This window comes from Vigna unguiculata, chromosome 4, assembly GCF_004118075.2.
Source record: "Vigna unguiculata cultivar IT97K-499-35 chromosome 4, ASM411807v1, whole genome shotgun sequence".
Classification (NCBI taxonomy): Eukaryota; Viridiplantae; Streptophyta; class Magnoliopsida; order Fabales; family Fabaceae; genus Vigna; species Vigna unguiculata.
Window position 1 is genome coordinate 36,464,878 of NC_040282.1, and position 17,678 is coordinate 36,482,555.

Below are 17,678 nucleotides of genomic sequence, written 5' to 3' on the forward strand. Positions count from 1 at the left end.
TATATGTATTTATGCATAGATGAAAAATACCCTATTACTAATAATCATATTATTAAAAATTTCACATGATTTTACCCAAAAATATCAATAGAATTTCGAAAAACATTAGTGCACCTTTGAAACATTTAACATATAAGCATACCAAAAATATCAAGATACTATTATCATATAAACAAATAATACACACAATAGTTTCTTAAATAAAATACTGAAATATAAAAAATAATTAAAATTTAGTAAAACATATATGATGTAACTACCAATTTTGAATATTTCAAAAATAATATTTAAAATTAAATTCTTTTAATCAAGTTTTTAATTATTTTTCTAAATACAATATTAAAATTTATATTTTAATTTTTTAAATATTTTTTATAATATATATATATATATATATATATATATATATATATATATAATTTAAAATATGATATTAATAACATTAAATTAAAATTAATAATAATAATAATATATAAAATTAATCATAAAATATTTTATTAACAATATAAAAATAAAACATGAATATTTTTTAATCGAATAAATTAATATAATAAATAGACAGAAAAAAAAAAAACGTGCGTACCCACGTGTAAGAAGAAACGCCGACAGTTTACCCTTGTGAGGTGTATAAGACAGTATAATAGTATTAGCACCTGTCACGTAACTCCTTAAATGCGTTCCTCTTTCACTCTTTCTTTCACTCCTTCCATGGCTGCTTCTCTCCTTCTCTCTCTCTTCCTTATCTTTTCAGTCATTTCGTCGAACAGATGCTGCGCGTTGCAACACCCAATTTCCTATGCCAACTTCACCATCGTCAATGTCTTCCCTCACGATCCACAAGCCTTCACCCAGGTCATCCAATTTCTCTTCTCTCTTTTCTTCTTTGCATCTTTCACACACAAAACCCAAAATCTACTTTACTACAACAAGCAAAAATAACTATTGTCACTGAAATTATCTTCACATGATATAACCCAGGATTTCAAGACACATGAAGATTATGTCTTTAAAACAAAGTATGTTATAGTGAGGAATGAATATAAAAACTTAGACAATTATGTTGTTCATTTTTCTATTAACTTTTATGTTTTTATTTCTTAGAAAGTTTTGCTTTTCATGAATATTTTCATTGACCTTTTTAAAGGAAAACAATTAATATTTCCTCTCTAGACCAATTTTCAAAACTAATCTATTTTATTTAAGAAAAACAACACTAAGAGAGAAAACAGTAAAGACTTCAGAAAAAGACAAAATTATTCTTTATTTAGTATAGAAAGTTTCAGTTACAAAAAGTTTGTCTGTTGAATGAGACGAAAAACGCATTCCGTTTTTCGATTTTTCTTATTAACCAGGCGATGTAACGACAATTATATTTGTTTTACAAGTTAAACAAATATGATCTGTTGTGGTTAATATAAAACAAAAATACAAAAGAAATACTATGTGTCGGGCTGAGTTAGAGATCGAGTCGGGTCAGGTCGAATTTGATATTTAAATTGAGTTGAGTCGGATCCGATTAAAGGTTGAATTGAGTCGAACCAGGTCAGAAATTGAGTCGAGTCGGATACGAATTAAAAGTTGAGTCAAGTCTATCAAAATCGAAGGTTAAGCCGAGTCACCTGAGATCAAAGGTTGAGCCAAGTCGACCGGAGTCCAAGATCGAGTCGAGTCAGTCAAAAATTAAATTCAATTATGAATAATTTAAATACTATGTATTTCAATTTCTTAGAATTATCGAAATCATTCATCCAAACACAAAATTATTATTTTACATTAATAACAATATCATCTCATATATATTAATCACAAATACTCCCATTTTATTTTCATTGAGACAAATAAGTAACATAATGTGTCAACATAATAATTCCATCACCCAAATATGAAAAAAAAACCAAGACTAGTTGAAAAAAAATTATAACTACTCAATAAAATAAAAAGTTAACAAAAAAATACTTAAAATTTCTTAAATCTTACAAATATATTTATTTATTTTTCAAATTAAACAAACTTTTTTTTATCTTCTATTTTTTCTTAAACCAAAGAACCTAAGTCAGAATAAGTTGGGTTGATAAATAGAAAGTTTTTATTGTGTATATGTTTAATGAGTATTTCCATTAAGTTCGTAGCATTTTTAAAGCGAAAACTTTATTTAATCTTATCCAAATTTCTTTTCAAAACTAGTCTTAATAACTTGACGTAAAAAAAAGAGAAAAAAAAAATATTTTCTTGACAATCTCTCATAGGTTGAACTATTTGACACCCTTTGAAGTAATTGAGTGAATATTTGGCCTTATGTTGTGGAGAGAGTAATTATGTTATTATTAATTATGAAATGCCAAAATGTTGATTTGGACCATTATTTGATTGTTGCTATTGATTTCAGGGCCTTCTTTATTATGGAAATAACACCTTATTTGAGTCAACTGGACTTTATGGACAGGTAAACATTCTTTAATTCATTCTTGTCTTTTCATCATTTAATAATTTTTACTTCTTACTTATATTAGTTTAATCCTTTTTAATATTTACAATAAAGATTTTAAAATATTTAAAATAGTATGTTAAAAAATTATAAAACAAAATGTTTGTAAGTATAAACCAGTAGATTATTTTTTTTAACAATTTATCTCCATTTTATTTTTTTATTTCAAAAAGTACACATCAATTTACTCTTAGATTGAATTTTCCTTCTGAAATAATGTATGAGTATTTTAAAAAAGATTTATGATGGAAGATGTGAAATTTTTGTTGTATGTAGAAACCATAACTCAATTCATGTTTCAACAATAATAGTTATAAACAAAAGTTAAAATGTATAAAGTAAATTCAATGGTTAAAAATGCTGATTCTGATTATTTCACCGCAATAATCTAATTAGGACATTTTTATTTTTAGGAGTCACACTTATTATCATAAATTAGAATATATTAAATACGTAAATTTTAAAAATTAATGTGGTAAGTCTGGAATAATAACAAAACTAGATATCTTTTATTTTAAAAACATTTTTTTGTCTTTAATCAAATTAAATATTAATCATTGTATGTTATAAAAATTTTACATTAAAATAAAAATTAGAAAAAGATGTTAAAAATGATGTGACGCGTTAAAATTTGAACTAATAAATTAAGATATTATCTATTGACTTTTGTAATGAAAACGACTGCATAAATTAAAAACAAAATAATAAAATAAAAGATTTCAAATGAGAATTTAAAAGGATAAATTCATTGACCAAGGATTTAATTTCACTTCGAGTTTTAACGGTGTGTATCGTACATGAATTTGAAAAAAAGAAAGTGAAAATAATTGTGTGTGAATTTGAGTACATGAATATATATGTATTTTTCGTTGTGAATTTAAAAGATAAAATGAGTGAATTTAAAGATAAATTTTGTGAAAATTAATAAATAATTTAAATGATGTGATAGATAAAATAAAAAATTATAATAAATAAAATTTAAATATTATTAAAATACTCTTCATGATAAAAGTATATGAAATTATTTTTAGAATTAATTAAAAATTTAAAATCTAAAAACTATTATTTAATACAAATTAATAAAAAGAATATTATCACTGTCATTTTTACAATAATAATAATTATTAATTACTATATATTATTTTTATTATTCATTATTATATATATATATATAATATATATATATATATATATATCATATTTAATTATAACTTATACATATATTTATTATATATATATAGATATTATAATTATTAATTATAATATATACTTTTATATTATATACAAGTATTATTATTAATAATTATTATATATGTTATTTATTTATTAAAAATTAATTTTATATTATATATATATATATATATATATATATATATATTAATAACCTATTAAATGATCACTAACCTATAATATATGTTATAAGTTAATTATGAACTTATAACATATGTTATAGTTTAATCACCGGTTACGTAATTGATTATTAATATATATAATATAGTTCATGGTTAACTTATAACATATGTTATAGGTTAGTGATCAGTTAATAGGTTATTAATATATATATATATATATATATATATATATATATATATATATATATATATATATTTAAATTATATGTTTGGTATTTTAATAACAGGTTATGGTAGTAAAAAATTTGTTTATTCTTTCAAACTTTTTCATATTAAAAGGATGAGTTTTGTATGGTGTTTGACAAATCCATTTTGGATAATTTGCACGTATCTTTTCAAAGGAACATATGACCTTTTTACAATTCATCTTCACAAATTAACGACTCTGATTATCCATCCACTCACGAGAACAGAGCTTAAAGCATCATCTTGGTGAGTTTAATGATAAACCCTAATTTTCCGTTAAATAAACTTAATAAAACAAAACAAATTTTATATGCATTAAATAAGTCTAAAGTCATGTTTTAAAATTTAAAATGGTAATTATTTAAAAAAATATTTTTTCTTTTGAGATAAAGAGACAGCCGTTATTTAATTTTTGTTTGTAATTAATAGTTGTTTTCCTGTAAGTGTAATTAAAACTGCATTTAACCTTTGAATGATTCGTTGTTTCAGTCATCTGTTCGTAAAGTTGCTCTTCTTACTGTGAAGGTACCAATTATATTTATTTATTTTTGTAAGTTATGCAGTTAAATCCAGTGTGAATGTTGTAAATTTTGTAATAATTTGTGGCACATTGCAGGTTGAAAATATTCATAAGATGGATGAATCCTTATTTGGGGAAGGTTTAACTCTCCTCAACAACAGGTGTTAAAACATAATTATGTTGCATTTTGTTTTCCATTATGTTGCTCTCTAAAATCCTCAAGAACAGGTGTATTCTAATACACTTCTCCAATGCACTTTATGTAGGTTGTATCAAGTAACTTGGTTGCGGAGAGATGGTCTCATATATAGCCCTCAAAATTTAAACCAAGTTTGTCGCTTTAAATCTCATCGATAAATGTTTTCTATGTTCATTTTTTTTCATTGGAATAGATTAGATAAATTGACTATCTCTAAAGTATGAATTGTTTGTATATATAAAAGATTTGACACCACATTAAATATAAAATATTAAATATAAAATTTTAAGGTTTAATGTTTGTAAATCTTGTAGTTAACTTTTTTATTTCTATGGAATACAAAACTGTCAACTCATTTGAATTTCTAACATTCTACTGTATATAATTCCCGTAGTGTTTCACATGCAACATTTATTATATTTTTTTATAATAATATTTTTGATACGTAAAATTTTTTTACACTCATTTGATATTATCTTTTACAATTTTTAGCTTATTTTTTTTACAAATACAAAAGTTTACTTTTGTATGACTATTTTACCCGGTATGAATATAAAATATTTGTTAAATATGTTAAAGAATATATATTTTTTAATTTGACATGGCTAGCCAAATCTCAAACACCTTGATTTAAAATTTGTATAGATTGGAAGATTTGATCATGATATGAATGATGGTTGGGGTCTGGCAACTGATGGAAAAGTGATTTTTGGAAGTGATGGGAGTTCAACGTTGTATCAACTTAATCCTCAAACATTTAAAGGTTTGTTTATCCAAATGAAGTTCCATTTTCTTTTTCTCTCACTATTTATGTATGCATATTCATTTCTTTTTGTGTTTCATGGAATTTGCATTGCCTTATTTGTTGCAGCTGAATCAAAACATGTTATCTACTATAAGGGTCATCAAGTATACAATCTCAATGAATTGGAATACATAAATGGTGAAGTTTGGGCAAATGTTTTACCGGTATGTCTTTGTCTGTTTGATTATAATTTTAAGATTATTTTTTACTTCGTTTTGTTTGTGATTTTTTATCAGCTAAAGAAATAAATCAAAATTTGAAAACTTGAGATGCTCCAATAAAATGTTACTTTACCGATGCACTTTTAGTGATGAAAAAATTGCTGATAAAATAGATTTTATTGATAAATTTTATCAACAGAAAAAAAATTAGTAAAATATAGTTTATTGATAAATTTTATCAATGAATTTTAGAATTTTAATTATTGACAAAAATATTTGTTGTTAATGGATTCGTCAGTAAAATCCATCGATAAATTATATTTTTTAACGACAAAAATATTCATTAGTAATGGATTCGTCGCTAATTTATAATGTTTATTACTCCATCAGCAAATAAAGCATCTGAGTTCTCAATTTAGGTTTTGACAATGCCATGATAAATTACATCAATAAATTTGAAAGTAATTTATTTTTTTTCAAATTCATTGATATTATATTTTTTTAAAATTCTTTGATAAATCTGTTGATAATTGATTTCTTTATAATAATTGTTAGTAAATTCATTAATAATTCAACTTTTTTTTAAAAAAATTGTAATTATATTTTTTTAATTCATCAATAATTATTTCAGTAAATCCGTTGGTAAAGTAAGTGTCTATTTTTTTGGTCAAATTTGACAAAATATTTGTCATAAATAAATTGGTGATGGGTGAGAAAAAAGAGAAGAAGGAAGAAGACAAGAATATAGTAATCGTTGATGGCAACGGTAACAATAACAATAATAGAGATGAATATGAAAAAGGAGGAGGAGAAAAGGTGGAAGAACAAGAAAGAGGAGGAGAAAAGGTACAACAAAAGGTGATAACATTATACACTGACAAAGAGGACGATAAAGGAGGAGGAAAAAAGAGAAAAAAGAGGAAAGAAAAAAAAGTAAATCTTAATATTTATTAATGGATAACTGATGAATTTTTAATTGTCAATAAATCGTCAATAATTTTGATTTATCGTGAATTTTAGTGACTATCAACAAATTTTTTCCATCAATTCTTTCTTCTTTTTTAAATTAACTAATTGTGAAATAGTTTTATTTGTAATTGACATTTTCTTTGTGTAGACCGATTGCATCGTGAGAATATCTCCCAATGATGGCAGCATTCTTGGATGGATTCTCCTCCAAAATTTAAAGTACTGTGTTCTTTTTCAGTGCCATTTAAATATAAAATGAGTATTTTAGGAATAAATAGTTGAACAAAATCATTTATTCAAGTAGAAAAAAACAGAAAATTTCTTTATTCAAATTGCTTAAAGTTACATTTGGTCTATCACACGCAGGAAGGAACTTGTAGATGCTGGAGAGATCAATGTAAGGACTTTATTCTTTTGATATTAATAGATTATTGTATATATCGCTTTCAATATGTTGCTATGATATTAAAATATGAAAACAAAATGTTACTATAATTTCATTTTTGCAATAAAAAATATTCATTAAAGTTGGTATTGCACTTATATGCATATCTTTCATTTTTAAGGAGGGTGATATTTTGAATGGGATAGCATGGGATGATGAGCAGAAGCGTATATTTGGTAAGTTCTAAATCTCCTAATTATTAAATTACCGATTTGGAATTTTCATAATATAATAACATAATGTTACTTACCTAAAAGCAAATATTTTTAGTTATTACAAATATTTTACTTTTCAATAAAAATGTAATTTTATTAACTTGACTTATACTAGATTTACAAATTTTTATCTTTGAAAAAAAAGTGAAAATTGCTTGAGTTTTATTTGTAACAAGAGTTCAAAATTTTTGTTATATGCTTAAAATATTAATAATCTTGTAAGTTAATTTACTAATTAATTTTTTTTTTATATTATCAATTTGGGTCTACCTTTTAAAAAAATTATGAATATGGATTAAGTCGTGTTTGGTGTGTACAACTTCATTTTGAAGTTTATATTGAAGTCGTCAATGCTAAATACGACTTCAGTGTTTTTAATATTGAAATCTCCAATAGCATTAACAACTTCAAAATAAAGTCTTGCACATAAAACACGACTTAATCCATATATGTATTTTTTTTAAAAGCGAATCAAGATTGGTAATATAAAAAAAGAAATTAATCTCTTTAGGTAAATTAACCAATCTTATACTTTACAGAACTTTATATTAATATAACTTTAAGGTTAAAATACATTTTTGATCCCAATTTTTATCAAGTTTTGTCAAATCAGTCCTAATTTTGTTTGTGTTCAAATATATCATAATTTTCGTCAATTTTGTTCAATTAGATCTTTTTTTACTAATACCATTTAAATCATTATTAATGGTTCTGAATAGTGACTATCATATGTTATTTTGTAATTTTATTATTATTTTTTTTTTTTTTAATTCACGTGTTAATTTAATAATGTATTGCGTGTCAGAATCAATATTTTATATTCAATTTGATTTTTATATTCGAAATTTTTGTTTAATTTTGTCCTAATTTTTGTTAATATATGTTTTTGTTCTTGCAGTGACCGGAAAATTGTGGCCAAAGCTGTACGAGATAAAGGTTAGTCCTATAAAGACACCAATTGATGAAGGAACCATTGAGCAACTTTGTTTGCCTGACCCTTATATTCCACCACAAGGACCTCAAAATCAATAACAAAATATGTGCTTAAGTCAAATCACTTGGTTCAGGACCTTTTTTAATCTTAATATTGGGTTTAGAATAATGTAAGAACCAAGATATTTTGACATTCAATAAATTTGTACGTTTATCTTTTATTTATTATTGATTAAATACGTTTTATCGTTATGAATTTATTCTTAAAAATTTTGTTTTGTCCTAAATTAAATATACACTTAGTACTATAACACGTGTAGGGTGTGTATCATGTAACAACAGATTTTCCGGAATTATAATATCATTTTCGTTTTCTTTATATGACTTTCCTAAAATATATTAGTTTAGGAACGACAATCGTTAAAATAATTTGTAAGAAAAAAATGTATTTGATATTTTATTATTTTTCCTTTTGTAAATACAAAAGTTTATTTCTTAATAATTATTTTAATTTCTCACCATTCTTATAGCTTCATCTATATGATGATTAAAGTTATAAGCAAAGTTTAAGATCTCATAATTATATCTTAAGTAACTTAGTACTTACACCGTATAATACTCTGTTTTGTTGTACATCGTACATGGAATAATATTAATAATTAAGTTTGTAGGTTTAAGTTTATTCTTTACTTGAAAAAATTAGTTTACATCATTTAAGTGAAATTGAATAATTTTAAGAGTTTAACTTAATCTATAATAAAATAATAATTTTAATATGTAAAAGATGATTTAATTGCGAAAAAAAAAAAATACAACAATAAATGAAAGATAAAAGTTTTAACTTTACAAATTAATCAGTAGGAGGAATAATTATTAGAAACCTTATGAAGGATAAATTACTAATAAAGATTTGAGGTGTGCCAATTAGCTAAATGAAACAAATTGGGCCAAGCCCAATTATATTAACTTTTCGGCAACCTAGATAAACAACAACAACAAAATCAATTAGCCTTGACTATTATTAATTGATTTAATAAATTAAATGGAATGGATAACATGTTTGAATAATCTTGTTTAGAAAAACATGAATAGAAAAAGAAAAATAATTGGATTTTTTTAAAAGGAAAGAAAAACAAATTAAATGAAATAGAGATATGTATATAACTTATTGGAATTGAAGTGTTTAAATCTCATATAAGGATAAAAAGGAGAAATTTAAGTATTAAGACTCATAAAGTTATGAATTAAAGATGATAGGAATCTTTTATATAGATTTAATTCATGTCTCATTTTTCGATATTTCCTCATTAAAAAAATGAGTAAACAATTATTTTTCATGTACTATCTTAATTACCTTTGTTCTAACCTCTAAATGAACTTTTAAATATTATGAACTTAAATGTTATACCGACAAATAGTTTTTTCTACATACTAATAGATAATTTTAATTGATTGCGAATATAATTTTCTTACATTATATCATCATTAAACTCTAAACATAAAATTCAAAATCACATAGAAACAAAATCTTAATTAAACTGAATTGGGTGAGTTTAATACATTAAAGTGAAAATGAAATTTTTTTTGAAAAAAATTAAAATGTTAATGTGTTTATTAAAACTGTTTTTCTTTATTTAAACAAACATGCTTATTAAAGTCTTTTATTACTTTAAACAAAACCATTTTTACAATATTACACACCATTTAGATCCCTTTTTGTTTTATTTAAAATACTTTATTTATAATAAACAAGCAACTTAAAAATAAATCACAGAAAACTAACAGACATCATAAACGTTAGCAGAAAACTATATTCAAATATCCTCGTGGCTGGTTTGTTATAGTACCAGAAACATTTGATAAAAAATAAAATTTTCAAAACCTATAACGAAGCTTCAATTTCCAACATTCTAAATTGTTCCACATCAAACACAATAATCTTTCTCTTCGAAGCCATCATCACAGAAATGAAGGTCTCATTATCAACACCATTCTCTAGCATACCATTATGGGCTTTGCTTGTGGTAGTTTCAGTATCAGCATTCATTGTTGTGACGTGCATCATCTTGTGCTTTTGCTTCATGTATTATCCTCGTAAAAAACCATACAAACCTTTTTCTTTACCTAAATCAATAGCTTGCAAGCACCACAGTGGTGATTTTAGCTCATCCTCTCTTGACAAGAGGTTGCTATCAGCATCAGGGAATGTCTCAGAACACAGTATGAACTTTGAAAAGTTGTCATCAGGTTATTACAATCACGATTTGTTGATACGTGGTCAAAATTCAAATGATTGGTATTTGGAAGGTTTGGGATCAAAAGGTAAGTTATGTTCCACGTTCAATGATAAGAGTAAGGGGTGGAACTTTAGCCTTAAGGAGATAGAGGATGCTACTAATGGATTTGCTAAAGATAATGAAGTTGGAAGTGGAGATAATGGGATTGTTTATCTTGGCTTGTTACCAAGTAATAGACAAGTTGCAGTGAAGAGACTAGTATGTAACAGGTATATTCTTGTTTAAATTCCTATTTAGTACAATTTTTCCGTGTTTACGGAGTAATATATGATGCACGGATACAACACATATATGATAATATGATATGCTGATAGATTAGGTACTTATTGAAAAGTATGAGTGAAATATCGGAGACGGATAAACGTCGAATATGGATACATGGTCCAAATTGAGGTATTGCTAGTAAGCATAGATGCTATTTCAATGAGCTATGTGGTTGTCAAATAGGATTTCTTAGTAACAACTTACAATAAATTTTTAACATGATGCTTAAATCTTGTTTGTAACCTGCTTTCCTGAATGCATTCACTATTGCTTTGCTAAATTTATGGAATTTAGTGAAGACAGAAATGGGTTTTATAAGCTTAATCTAATTAGAACCATCAAGAAAAACTTCTGCATATTTCTTGAAAAAAGTATGAAGTAACTTCCTTCTATATTTTGTTCTGCATATTTTGTTCGAGTTTGTTGTTTGCTCACACCACTTGATCAAATAGAATGAATAATCACACTCTAATGATGAAAAATATGTCTCCATTGAGTTTGATGCAAACATGTGAATTATGACTTGAACCTTTTACCTGATTCATAGTCACCAATCAGATGAACTTTTTGCATCCCAAATGGAAGCAATTGGACTAGCAAAGCACACTAACCTAGTCAAATTATTTGGATATTGTGCAGAGGGTGCTTACAGGTATATACTACTCAATTTCTAAAGCTAAAAGGTTTAATATATCAAGTTCTATCCATCCTTCTGAATATTTAAATGTTTTTTCCTCTGTCAGGATGACAGTATCTGAATATGTAGAACATGAAAGTCTGCATCATTGACTTCATGAATTTCCTGCACAAATCAGCCCTCTAACATGGGATATAAGAAAGAACATAATCCATGGTGTGTCAAAAGGGTGAGATTAGATGTCTTTGTATTCATTACAACTTTATCTATAAAAAAAAATTGTTATTTTAGTATCTAAAGGCAAATTATTTATGCAGACTGGCATACCTTCATGATGAAGTTAAACCAAAGATTCTCCATGGCAGCATAAAAGCTAGCAATATTTTGCTGGACCACAAATGGAATCCAAAAATATCTGATTTTGGCCTTGTTGAGGTTCTCAGTTCCAAAAGGAGTCACATTATACTGGAAGTGGAAGCATTGGGGTCAGTTGTCCTCCCTTACAAAATTATCAAATTAATTAACTTTATTAAGAAGTGGACTTTTAAGTCTAACTCAATCTTACAAAATCGACTTGTAAGGTGAGATTTACATCTACTTTAATGCCCTAAACTGGTCTTATTACTAGTCAATGTAAGACTTCTAACAAACTTCGTTAAATATTTCATACAATACACATGGAAAGCCATTTCTTATCATACAATACTTTATGATGTTAATTTCTCTGTTTTGTCTGTATAATTTTCTTACATTACATGGTTATTAAAAACTACTAAATTTACCATTGGTGACAACATTGAATGATCATATAGAGAGAATTCTTATTTAGTTCAACTAACAATAAACTTTCAAATTCGTTTTTATTTTTACTAGCTCTAGTTGTGAAGATTCAGATTGTCATTCAAGTAGTAACTTAACTGAGGGTAATGACATTTATGATTTTGGATTACTTATTATGGAGATTGTATCAGGAAAAATCCCTTCATACCACAGTCAAACACAGGTACAACTACCCATATTGGATTCATCAGTTGCTGGTTTTCATTTCTGCTAACTTTTCTTTCAGATAATGAATCTAACATGACTTCAAATTGCAGACTCATATAGTGGACTGGTTCAAATCAATGATTTCCAATGGGAAGATTGAGAATGCAACAGATCCAAAATTGCTTAAAATGCTTTCTTCCAAGGCACTTAAACAGGTTGCTTTGGTTGCTCTTAGATGTGTAGATCCTGAAATGAATCCTAGACTCAAGATGAGAGATGTTGTTTGCATGCTTGAAACCAACATTCTTCTCTTTGAGGTAATAACCATTATCTGTTCTTTTTTAGTTCCTACTTTCATTCATTTTAGTCCTTAAATCTAACAAAGTTATGCCTAAAACATTTGTAATTAGAGACTGAAATCATTTCATTTGATCAATTGAAAGGATTAAAAATCAGTAAAACTTTTCTAGAGACTAAATATGTTCTGTAACCAAAACCATATTTAACTTAGACCTGATTTTTAGTTCCCTCTTCCTCATTTATTGAAGGAACGACAAATTTCCATGAAGACTTTAGAACGCATTCACTCTCCAGAGAATCAGAAAAAATAGATGATACCAAGATGTAACAGCAGCAATTACCATCAGAAAATGGCAACAAAACAACAGTACTGTTCCTATGTAATTTAGTATTCTTCTTATCACAACATGGATTTTTCAGTTTGTATGAGCCAATACACTTGAATTTTCCACTATATTGATATCAGGATATTCCAAACCTAAAAATATCATTTGGGTAATAAGGAAAACATACCACTTATTCTATAAGATCGATTTGATTTCATTTCTCAAAAACTCCCATATGAATGACTATATCATTCTCTTAAAAGAATGAGAAACTTTTGAAGGAACAAGTCTTCAGCTGAACACTTTCGATGGGAACTTTGTCATCTGGATAAGGACACTCAACTTTTTCTTTCTTCTCTGGCAGCAATTCACAAGGCTTAGGATACACATTGCTTGTGACACCCTCAACATCAGTGCAATTCCATTGCAATTTCTTGTCACCACTATGGATAGTGACATTAGAAATGCAGATTCCTGTGAAAGGATCATTAGCAATTCCGTCAAGTCTTGCAGAATATGTTACATTATCTGCAAAGACATCTCTGTAGTTTATTCCAGTAATGTTGGGAAGTGCTTTGGGATCAAAATCAGGGTCAGGGTGTGAGCCATAAGAACCTGTCATCCAAAACACATACTTCATGGTATTCAAGTTCATTCCTTTAACAAATATGTCTTTCACATATGCACCTCTTCCAACTGCAGTTTTTATTCTAACTGCTGATTCAGTGTTGATAGCTTTAAGGTCTTCAGCTCTGACATCTTGGATTCCACCAGACATTTCACTGCCTAAAGCAATCATAGCACTATCTGGGGATACACATTCAAGCCTTCTGATTATTATGTGTTGGCTTGGCATTCCAAATTTTATTCCATACTCATCCCACCCACTTTTTATTGCTATACAATCATCACCAGAGACAATATAGCAATCTTCAATCCTTGTGTTGGTACAAGAATCTGCAAAAACGATAACTTAAAATTCACTTCTTAACATGATATCGTATCGTTTATATTCTCTTAAACCTTTTTCCTTTTTATTTGTTCATCTTCTGTTTATAATCACCTGGATTTATTCCATCTGTGTTAGGAGAGTCAACAGGAGCAAGAATGGTCAGTCCTTGAATTATGATGTCACTGTAGAGACATGGGTGATAAGAACAACAGAAAATATTGTGCATTAAGATTAAAGCATCAATACAAATGAAAATCATTGTCACACCTGCTGTAAATTGGATGGACAAACCAAGATGGAGAATTGATCAAAGTAAGATTTGATATCTGGATGTGATTAGAGAACATAATCTCAATAGTGTAAGGCCTGGTGAGTTTTAATTCACCCTTGTGGAACTTGTCCCACCAGTAAAATCCTTGTCCATCAATTGTCCCATTGTAACCTTATCAACAAAAAAAAGTGACATGAAAAGTGATTTTCAATGACAAATGACCTTAACAAACTGTAATAGTTGTTTACCAGTGATTACTACATCGGTGAGGTTAGTTCCAAAAATGAGACTACTAAACCTTCCATCAGGAGCATCTCTTCCTCTGCCATATGATGGTAGAACAGGAAGTGTTGGCCACTCTGATTCATCCTGTCAATAAAAAACCATAGATTATGATGTCAAATGTAGCTTTAACTAATGCGCCAATAATTCATTGTTAGGAGAAAAGGTGAAAAGTAAGTGAAATGATATTAGGTGGCCAAATTCCAATAATGAACGGTAACAAATAACAACTGCTATCAGAAAGAAAATGACACCTTTTCTGGCCCAGACATATACATATTGAATATGAGACTAGACATTGATGGATGGTCTATGGCCCAAAAAGCACAATAGACTCAACAAACAATAAATTTCGTTAGAACAGACTTATTATCTTAGGAATTGGACTTTAAATTTAATCCAATCCTGCAAAACCAGCTTGTAAGATGAAATTTTATCTACTTACATGATGTAAACTTGTCTTATCTCTAGTGATATGGAATCTCCAATAATATCTTTGATTAGTGTATTTTTACACTATAAAATAGGGTGCACATGTGCGTGCAGAAACGAGATCATATTATGTATTTTTTAGTTATACAAAAATACAATTCTGTAACCTGTTTCGCATCTCATTAATTACATGATTGACCACATGCTATAACATGAAACCGTTAAATATTCTGATAACTAAAAAGAAAAAGAAAGACGAAGAAAATTTTTTGATTCAGAAAAAGAAGAGGGGAGAATGAATAAAATACCTGAGATGCAAGGATGGTAGCTTCTTTGTGGAGAAAAAGGGTGAAATGGCTTGTGAGATTGAAGCTTCCGGTTAGCCATGTCCCTGGTGGCACAACAAGTAGAGCTCCACCATCAGATGCATAATGACTGAGGTTGCTAATTGCATTTTGAAAGGCCTTGGTGTTAGATGTTTTTCCATCTCCAACACCACCAAAATCACTCAAAAATGCACTGTGTTTTCTGCAGCTGATAGCAGGGTACTCAAGGCAATCCAGTTCATTGCCTACTTTGCATTCAACAATCCTCACTCCTTGTAATCCCACCAACAAAACTGTGAAGATCACCCCAACAACCTGCACAATAAAACCAGATAACTCAAACACCAGTTTACTAAACCTTAATTCATTATTTTAAGGTTTCAAATTCTGATAGGTCCGTTGAAAGAGGAGGATCACCGGAATGACAACACCAGTAAAATATGAGTCCAACTCACATACAAAGGATTGACATCACCTTCAACATAAAATCTTAAGGTAATGAGTTTATATTTGTCTAAAACCAGTGTCAAGAAAACTTTCGATACAATCACTAGGACTAACCATACTCTAATACCATTTATGAGTCTTTCAAGAGAGAATCACTGGAATGACAATACTAGTGAAACCTAAGTCCAACTTATAAATAAGAAATTGATAACATCTTTGACCCAAAACTTTAAGACAGTAATTTTATGAGTCTTTTACCTAATATGTGCTCAATTTTCTTATTTTTGTCCAACGTGAACTTAGAGTCACACTTGGAACTGATAAATTGAGATCACACTAACTTAGTTTTGGAGGTTTCCATGACTACTATCAGTTCACGAGAGAACTCTAACCGCTGTTTAAAGCCTTGAAAAGTAATCTTTATATACAAAAGAATAAAGCAAAGGAAGAAGAGGGGTCCATGAACATGCAAACACAGGAACCAAAATGATCAAAACACTAAAATACACTACGAAAGTTCAGAACAAAACATTGTTTGTATATCAGAAAAGCTCAATGCACACACAGAAAATAACAATTACATAGGAGTCACTGAATTCTGGACACAGCTTCATAGTTTGAGTGTGACTGTGAGGTTTGCTTCTGTTTGATATCTTTATTGGCACAGAAGACAAAGGGGTCATATTTAAAGAAAATGATTAGAATTAGTGGAGAAGAGATTGTAGGTGATGATGATGTATCTGAGGAGAGATTAACGGGGAATCTGAGGATCGTGGTGAGATTCAATGCCACATTATAGAATATAAGAAGTGTAGTTACGTGTTAGGAAACCACAGTATGGTCACATGTGATGGCAGTTACAGCAAAAGATGTTAACGTGTATGGGAATGTACCATGATGTCTTGCCATTTTTAAAAACCCTTTTTCCTTTCTGGGAAGATCTTGAACAGTTACTTATGCACCTATCATGATAGTTAGGATCACTTGTAGAAATTTTGCTCCATTGTTGACAGTTCTTTCAGAAAGTTCTTGCTCTTGGAACATTGCACGACTCTAATAATTAAGAACGTAGCACATGATATGATATGGCATAATTATGATTTGTAAGTTACATTATTCAAAAAGGCTAAACTTTAGGAAGAAGCATTACTATACTCTTGCGTCCAAAAAAGAAATAACAATGATGAAATCATTACAAAGAATCTTAGTGTCCATCATTTTTATGTGTATCATTCGAAAAAATGCATGTTAGCTATAATATATATTATGTGTTTGGATATTTTGTTTCATGGTGTCACTGGTTTGTGTTTGTTGATTTCAAAAAACGTTATGGTGTGTTTGGATGGAATATTTTAATGAAGTAATTTATTTTTTTAAGAATTTAGATTTTTTTTATAATGAAATATTTTGTTTTGATAGAGAAATTAAAAAACATTTAAAATGCATCTATTTTGTTGAAATATTTCAATTAGCTAAATTAAAATAAATTTAAATACCCTAAAAAAACATGGAATTAAAATTCTTCTCACTCAACCTCACACTCTAGACTCAACCCCATACGTACCTAGCAAGCCCGACAACCATGACGGGCTAGGTGTAACACCCCATTTAATTAATAAACATAATTAAAGGAAGCGTCACAGTAAAATAATATAGCAGCGTAGTCTTGGAATTTAAATATAATTCCTTACAGTTAACCGAGGCACACCACGATGCCAAAAACAAACTAGGTACAATATTCAACAGTAAACTAATGGTAATTTAAAAGATAGACTAGTACATGGACCATAGTCCTAAAATAAAGAGTTCAAAAACAGAAGCCTGTCC

At 27.8% G+C, this 17,678-nt stretch overlaps 4 protein-coding genes across 5 annotated transcripts; 3 read left to right on the top strand and 1 right to left on the bottom strand.

Moving 5' to 3' along the window:
- The first annotated feature begins 665 nt into the window (after positions 1–665).
- Positions 666–8,555, top strand: LOC114181657 (glutaminyl-peptide cyclotransferase-like). The gene is made up of 11 exons (XM_028068168.1): positions 666–852; positions 2,387–2,443; positions 4,573–4,608; positions 4,700–4,764; positions 4,870–4,933; positions 5,448–5,565; positions 5,674–5,771; positions 6,886–6,956; positions 7,104–7,134; positions 7,304–7,358; positions 8,296–8,555. The coding sequence occupies exons 1-11, from the start codon at positions 673–675 to the stop codon at positions 8,427–8,429; spliced, it is 909 nt and encodes a 302-aa protein (XP_027923969.1). The 5' UTR covers positions 666–672; the 3' UTR covers positions 8,430–8,555.
- A 1,742-nt stretch (positions 8,556–10,297) lies between these two features.
- Positions 10,298–11,680, top strand: LOC114180854 (probable receptor-like protein kinase At5g18500). The gene is made up of 3 exons (XM_028067146.1): positions 10,298–10,836; positions 11,439–11,543; positions 11,635–11,680. Exons 1-3 carry the CDS (start codon positions 10,298–10,300, stop codon positions 11,678–11,680), a joined length of 690 nt encoding a protein of 229 aa, XP_027922947.1.
- A 737-nt stretch (positions 11,681–12,417) lies between these two features.
- On the top strand, positions 12,418–13,149 carry LOC114181139 (probable serine/threonine-protein kinase At1g01540). Of its 2 annotated transcripts, none has more exons than XM_028067497.1 (3): positions 12,418–12,531; positions 12,626–12,832; positions 13,064–13,149. In XM_028067497.1, the coding sequence occupies exons 1-3, from the start codon at positions 12,484–12,486 to the stop codon at positions 13,124–13,126; spliced, it is 318 nt and encodes a 105-aa protein (XP_027923298.1). In that variant the 5' UTR covers positions 12,418–12,483; the 3' UTR covers positions 13,127–13,149. The 2 variants fall into 2 exon arrangements, with proteins under 2 accessions (XP_027923298.1, XP_027923297.1); XM_028067496.1 differs by having other exon boundaries at positions 13,040–13,135.
- On the bottom strand, positions 13,141–16,622 carry LOC114181138 (probable polygalacturonase). The gene is made up of 6 exons (XM_028067495.1): positions 16,433–16,622; positions 15,387–15,719; positions 14,613–14,733; positions 14,361–14,535; positions 14,205–14,275; positions 13,141–14,098 (listed from the first exon to the last, which is right to left on the bottom strand). The coding sequence occupies exons 1-6, from the start codon at positions 16,532–16,534 to the stop codon at positions 13,398–13,400; spliced, it is 1,503 nt and encodes a 500-aa protein (XP_027923296.1). The 5' UTR covers positions 16,535–16,622; the 3' UTR covers positions 13,141–13,397.
- Between the last annotated feature and the right edge of the window lie 1,056 nt (positions 16,623–17,678).

Excerpts from the sequence above, each read along its gene's own strand:
- LOC114181657 (XM_028068168.1), top strand. The coding sequence starts at position 673 with ATGCGTTCCTCTTTCACTCTTTCTTTCACTCCTTCCATGGCTGCTTCT. Across the intron at positions 4,765-4,869 it reads TTAACTCTCCTCAACAACAG|GTTGTATCAAGTAACTTGGT; the intron begins GTGTTAAAACAT and ends CACTTTATGTAG. Across the intron at positions 7,135-7,303 it reads TAGATGCTGGAGAGATCAAT|GAGGGTGATATTTTGAATGG; the intron begins GTAAGGACTTTA and ends TTCATTTTTAAG.
- LOC114180854 (XM_028067146.1), top strand. The coding sequence starts at position 10,298 with ATGAAGGTCTCATTATCAACACCATTCTCTAGCATACCATTATGGGCT. Across the intron at positions 10,837-11,438 it reads AAGAGACTAGTATGTAACAG|TCACCAATCAGATGAACTTT; the intron begins GTATATTCTTGT and ends CCTGATTCATAG. Across the intron at positions 11,544-11,634 it reads TGTGCAGAGGGTGCTTACAG|GATGACAGTATCTGAATATG; the intron begins GTATATACTACT and ends TTCCTCTGTCAG.
- LOC114181139 (XM_028067496.1), top strand. The coding sequence starts at position 12,484 with ATGGAGATTGTATCAGGAAAAATCCCTTCATACCACAGTCAAACACAG. Across the intron at positions 12,532-12,625 it reads CATACCACAGTCAAACACAG|ACTCATATAGTGGACTGGTT; the intron begins GTACAACTACCC and ends TTCAAATTGCAG. Across the intron at positions 12,833-13,039 it reads CCAACATTCTTCTCTTTGAG|TTCCCTCTTCCTCATTTATT; the intron begins GTAATAACCATT and ends CCTGATTTTTAG.
- LOC114181138 (XM_028067495.1), bottom strand. The coding sequence starts at position 16,534 with ATGACCCCTTTGTCTTCTGTGCCAATAAAGATATCAAACAGAAGCAAA. Across the intron at positions 14,536-14,612 it reads CACCGATGTAGTAATCACTG|GTTACAATGGGACAATTGAT; the intron begins GTAAACAACTAT and ends TTTGTTGATAAG. Across the intron at positions 14,099-14,204 it reads CACAGATGGAATAAATCCAG|ATTCTTGTACCAACACAAGG; the intron begins GTGATTATAAAC and ends TCGTTTTTGCAG.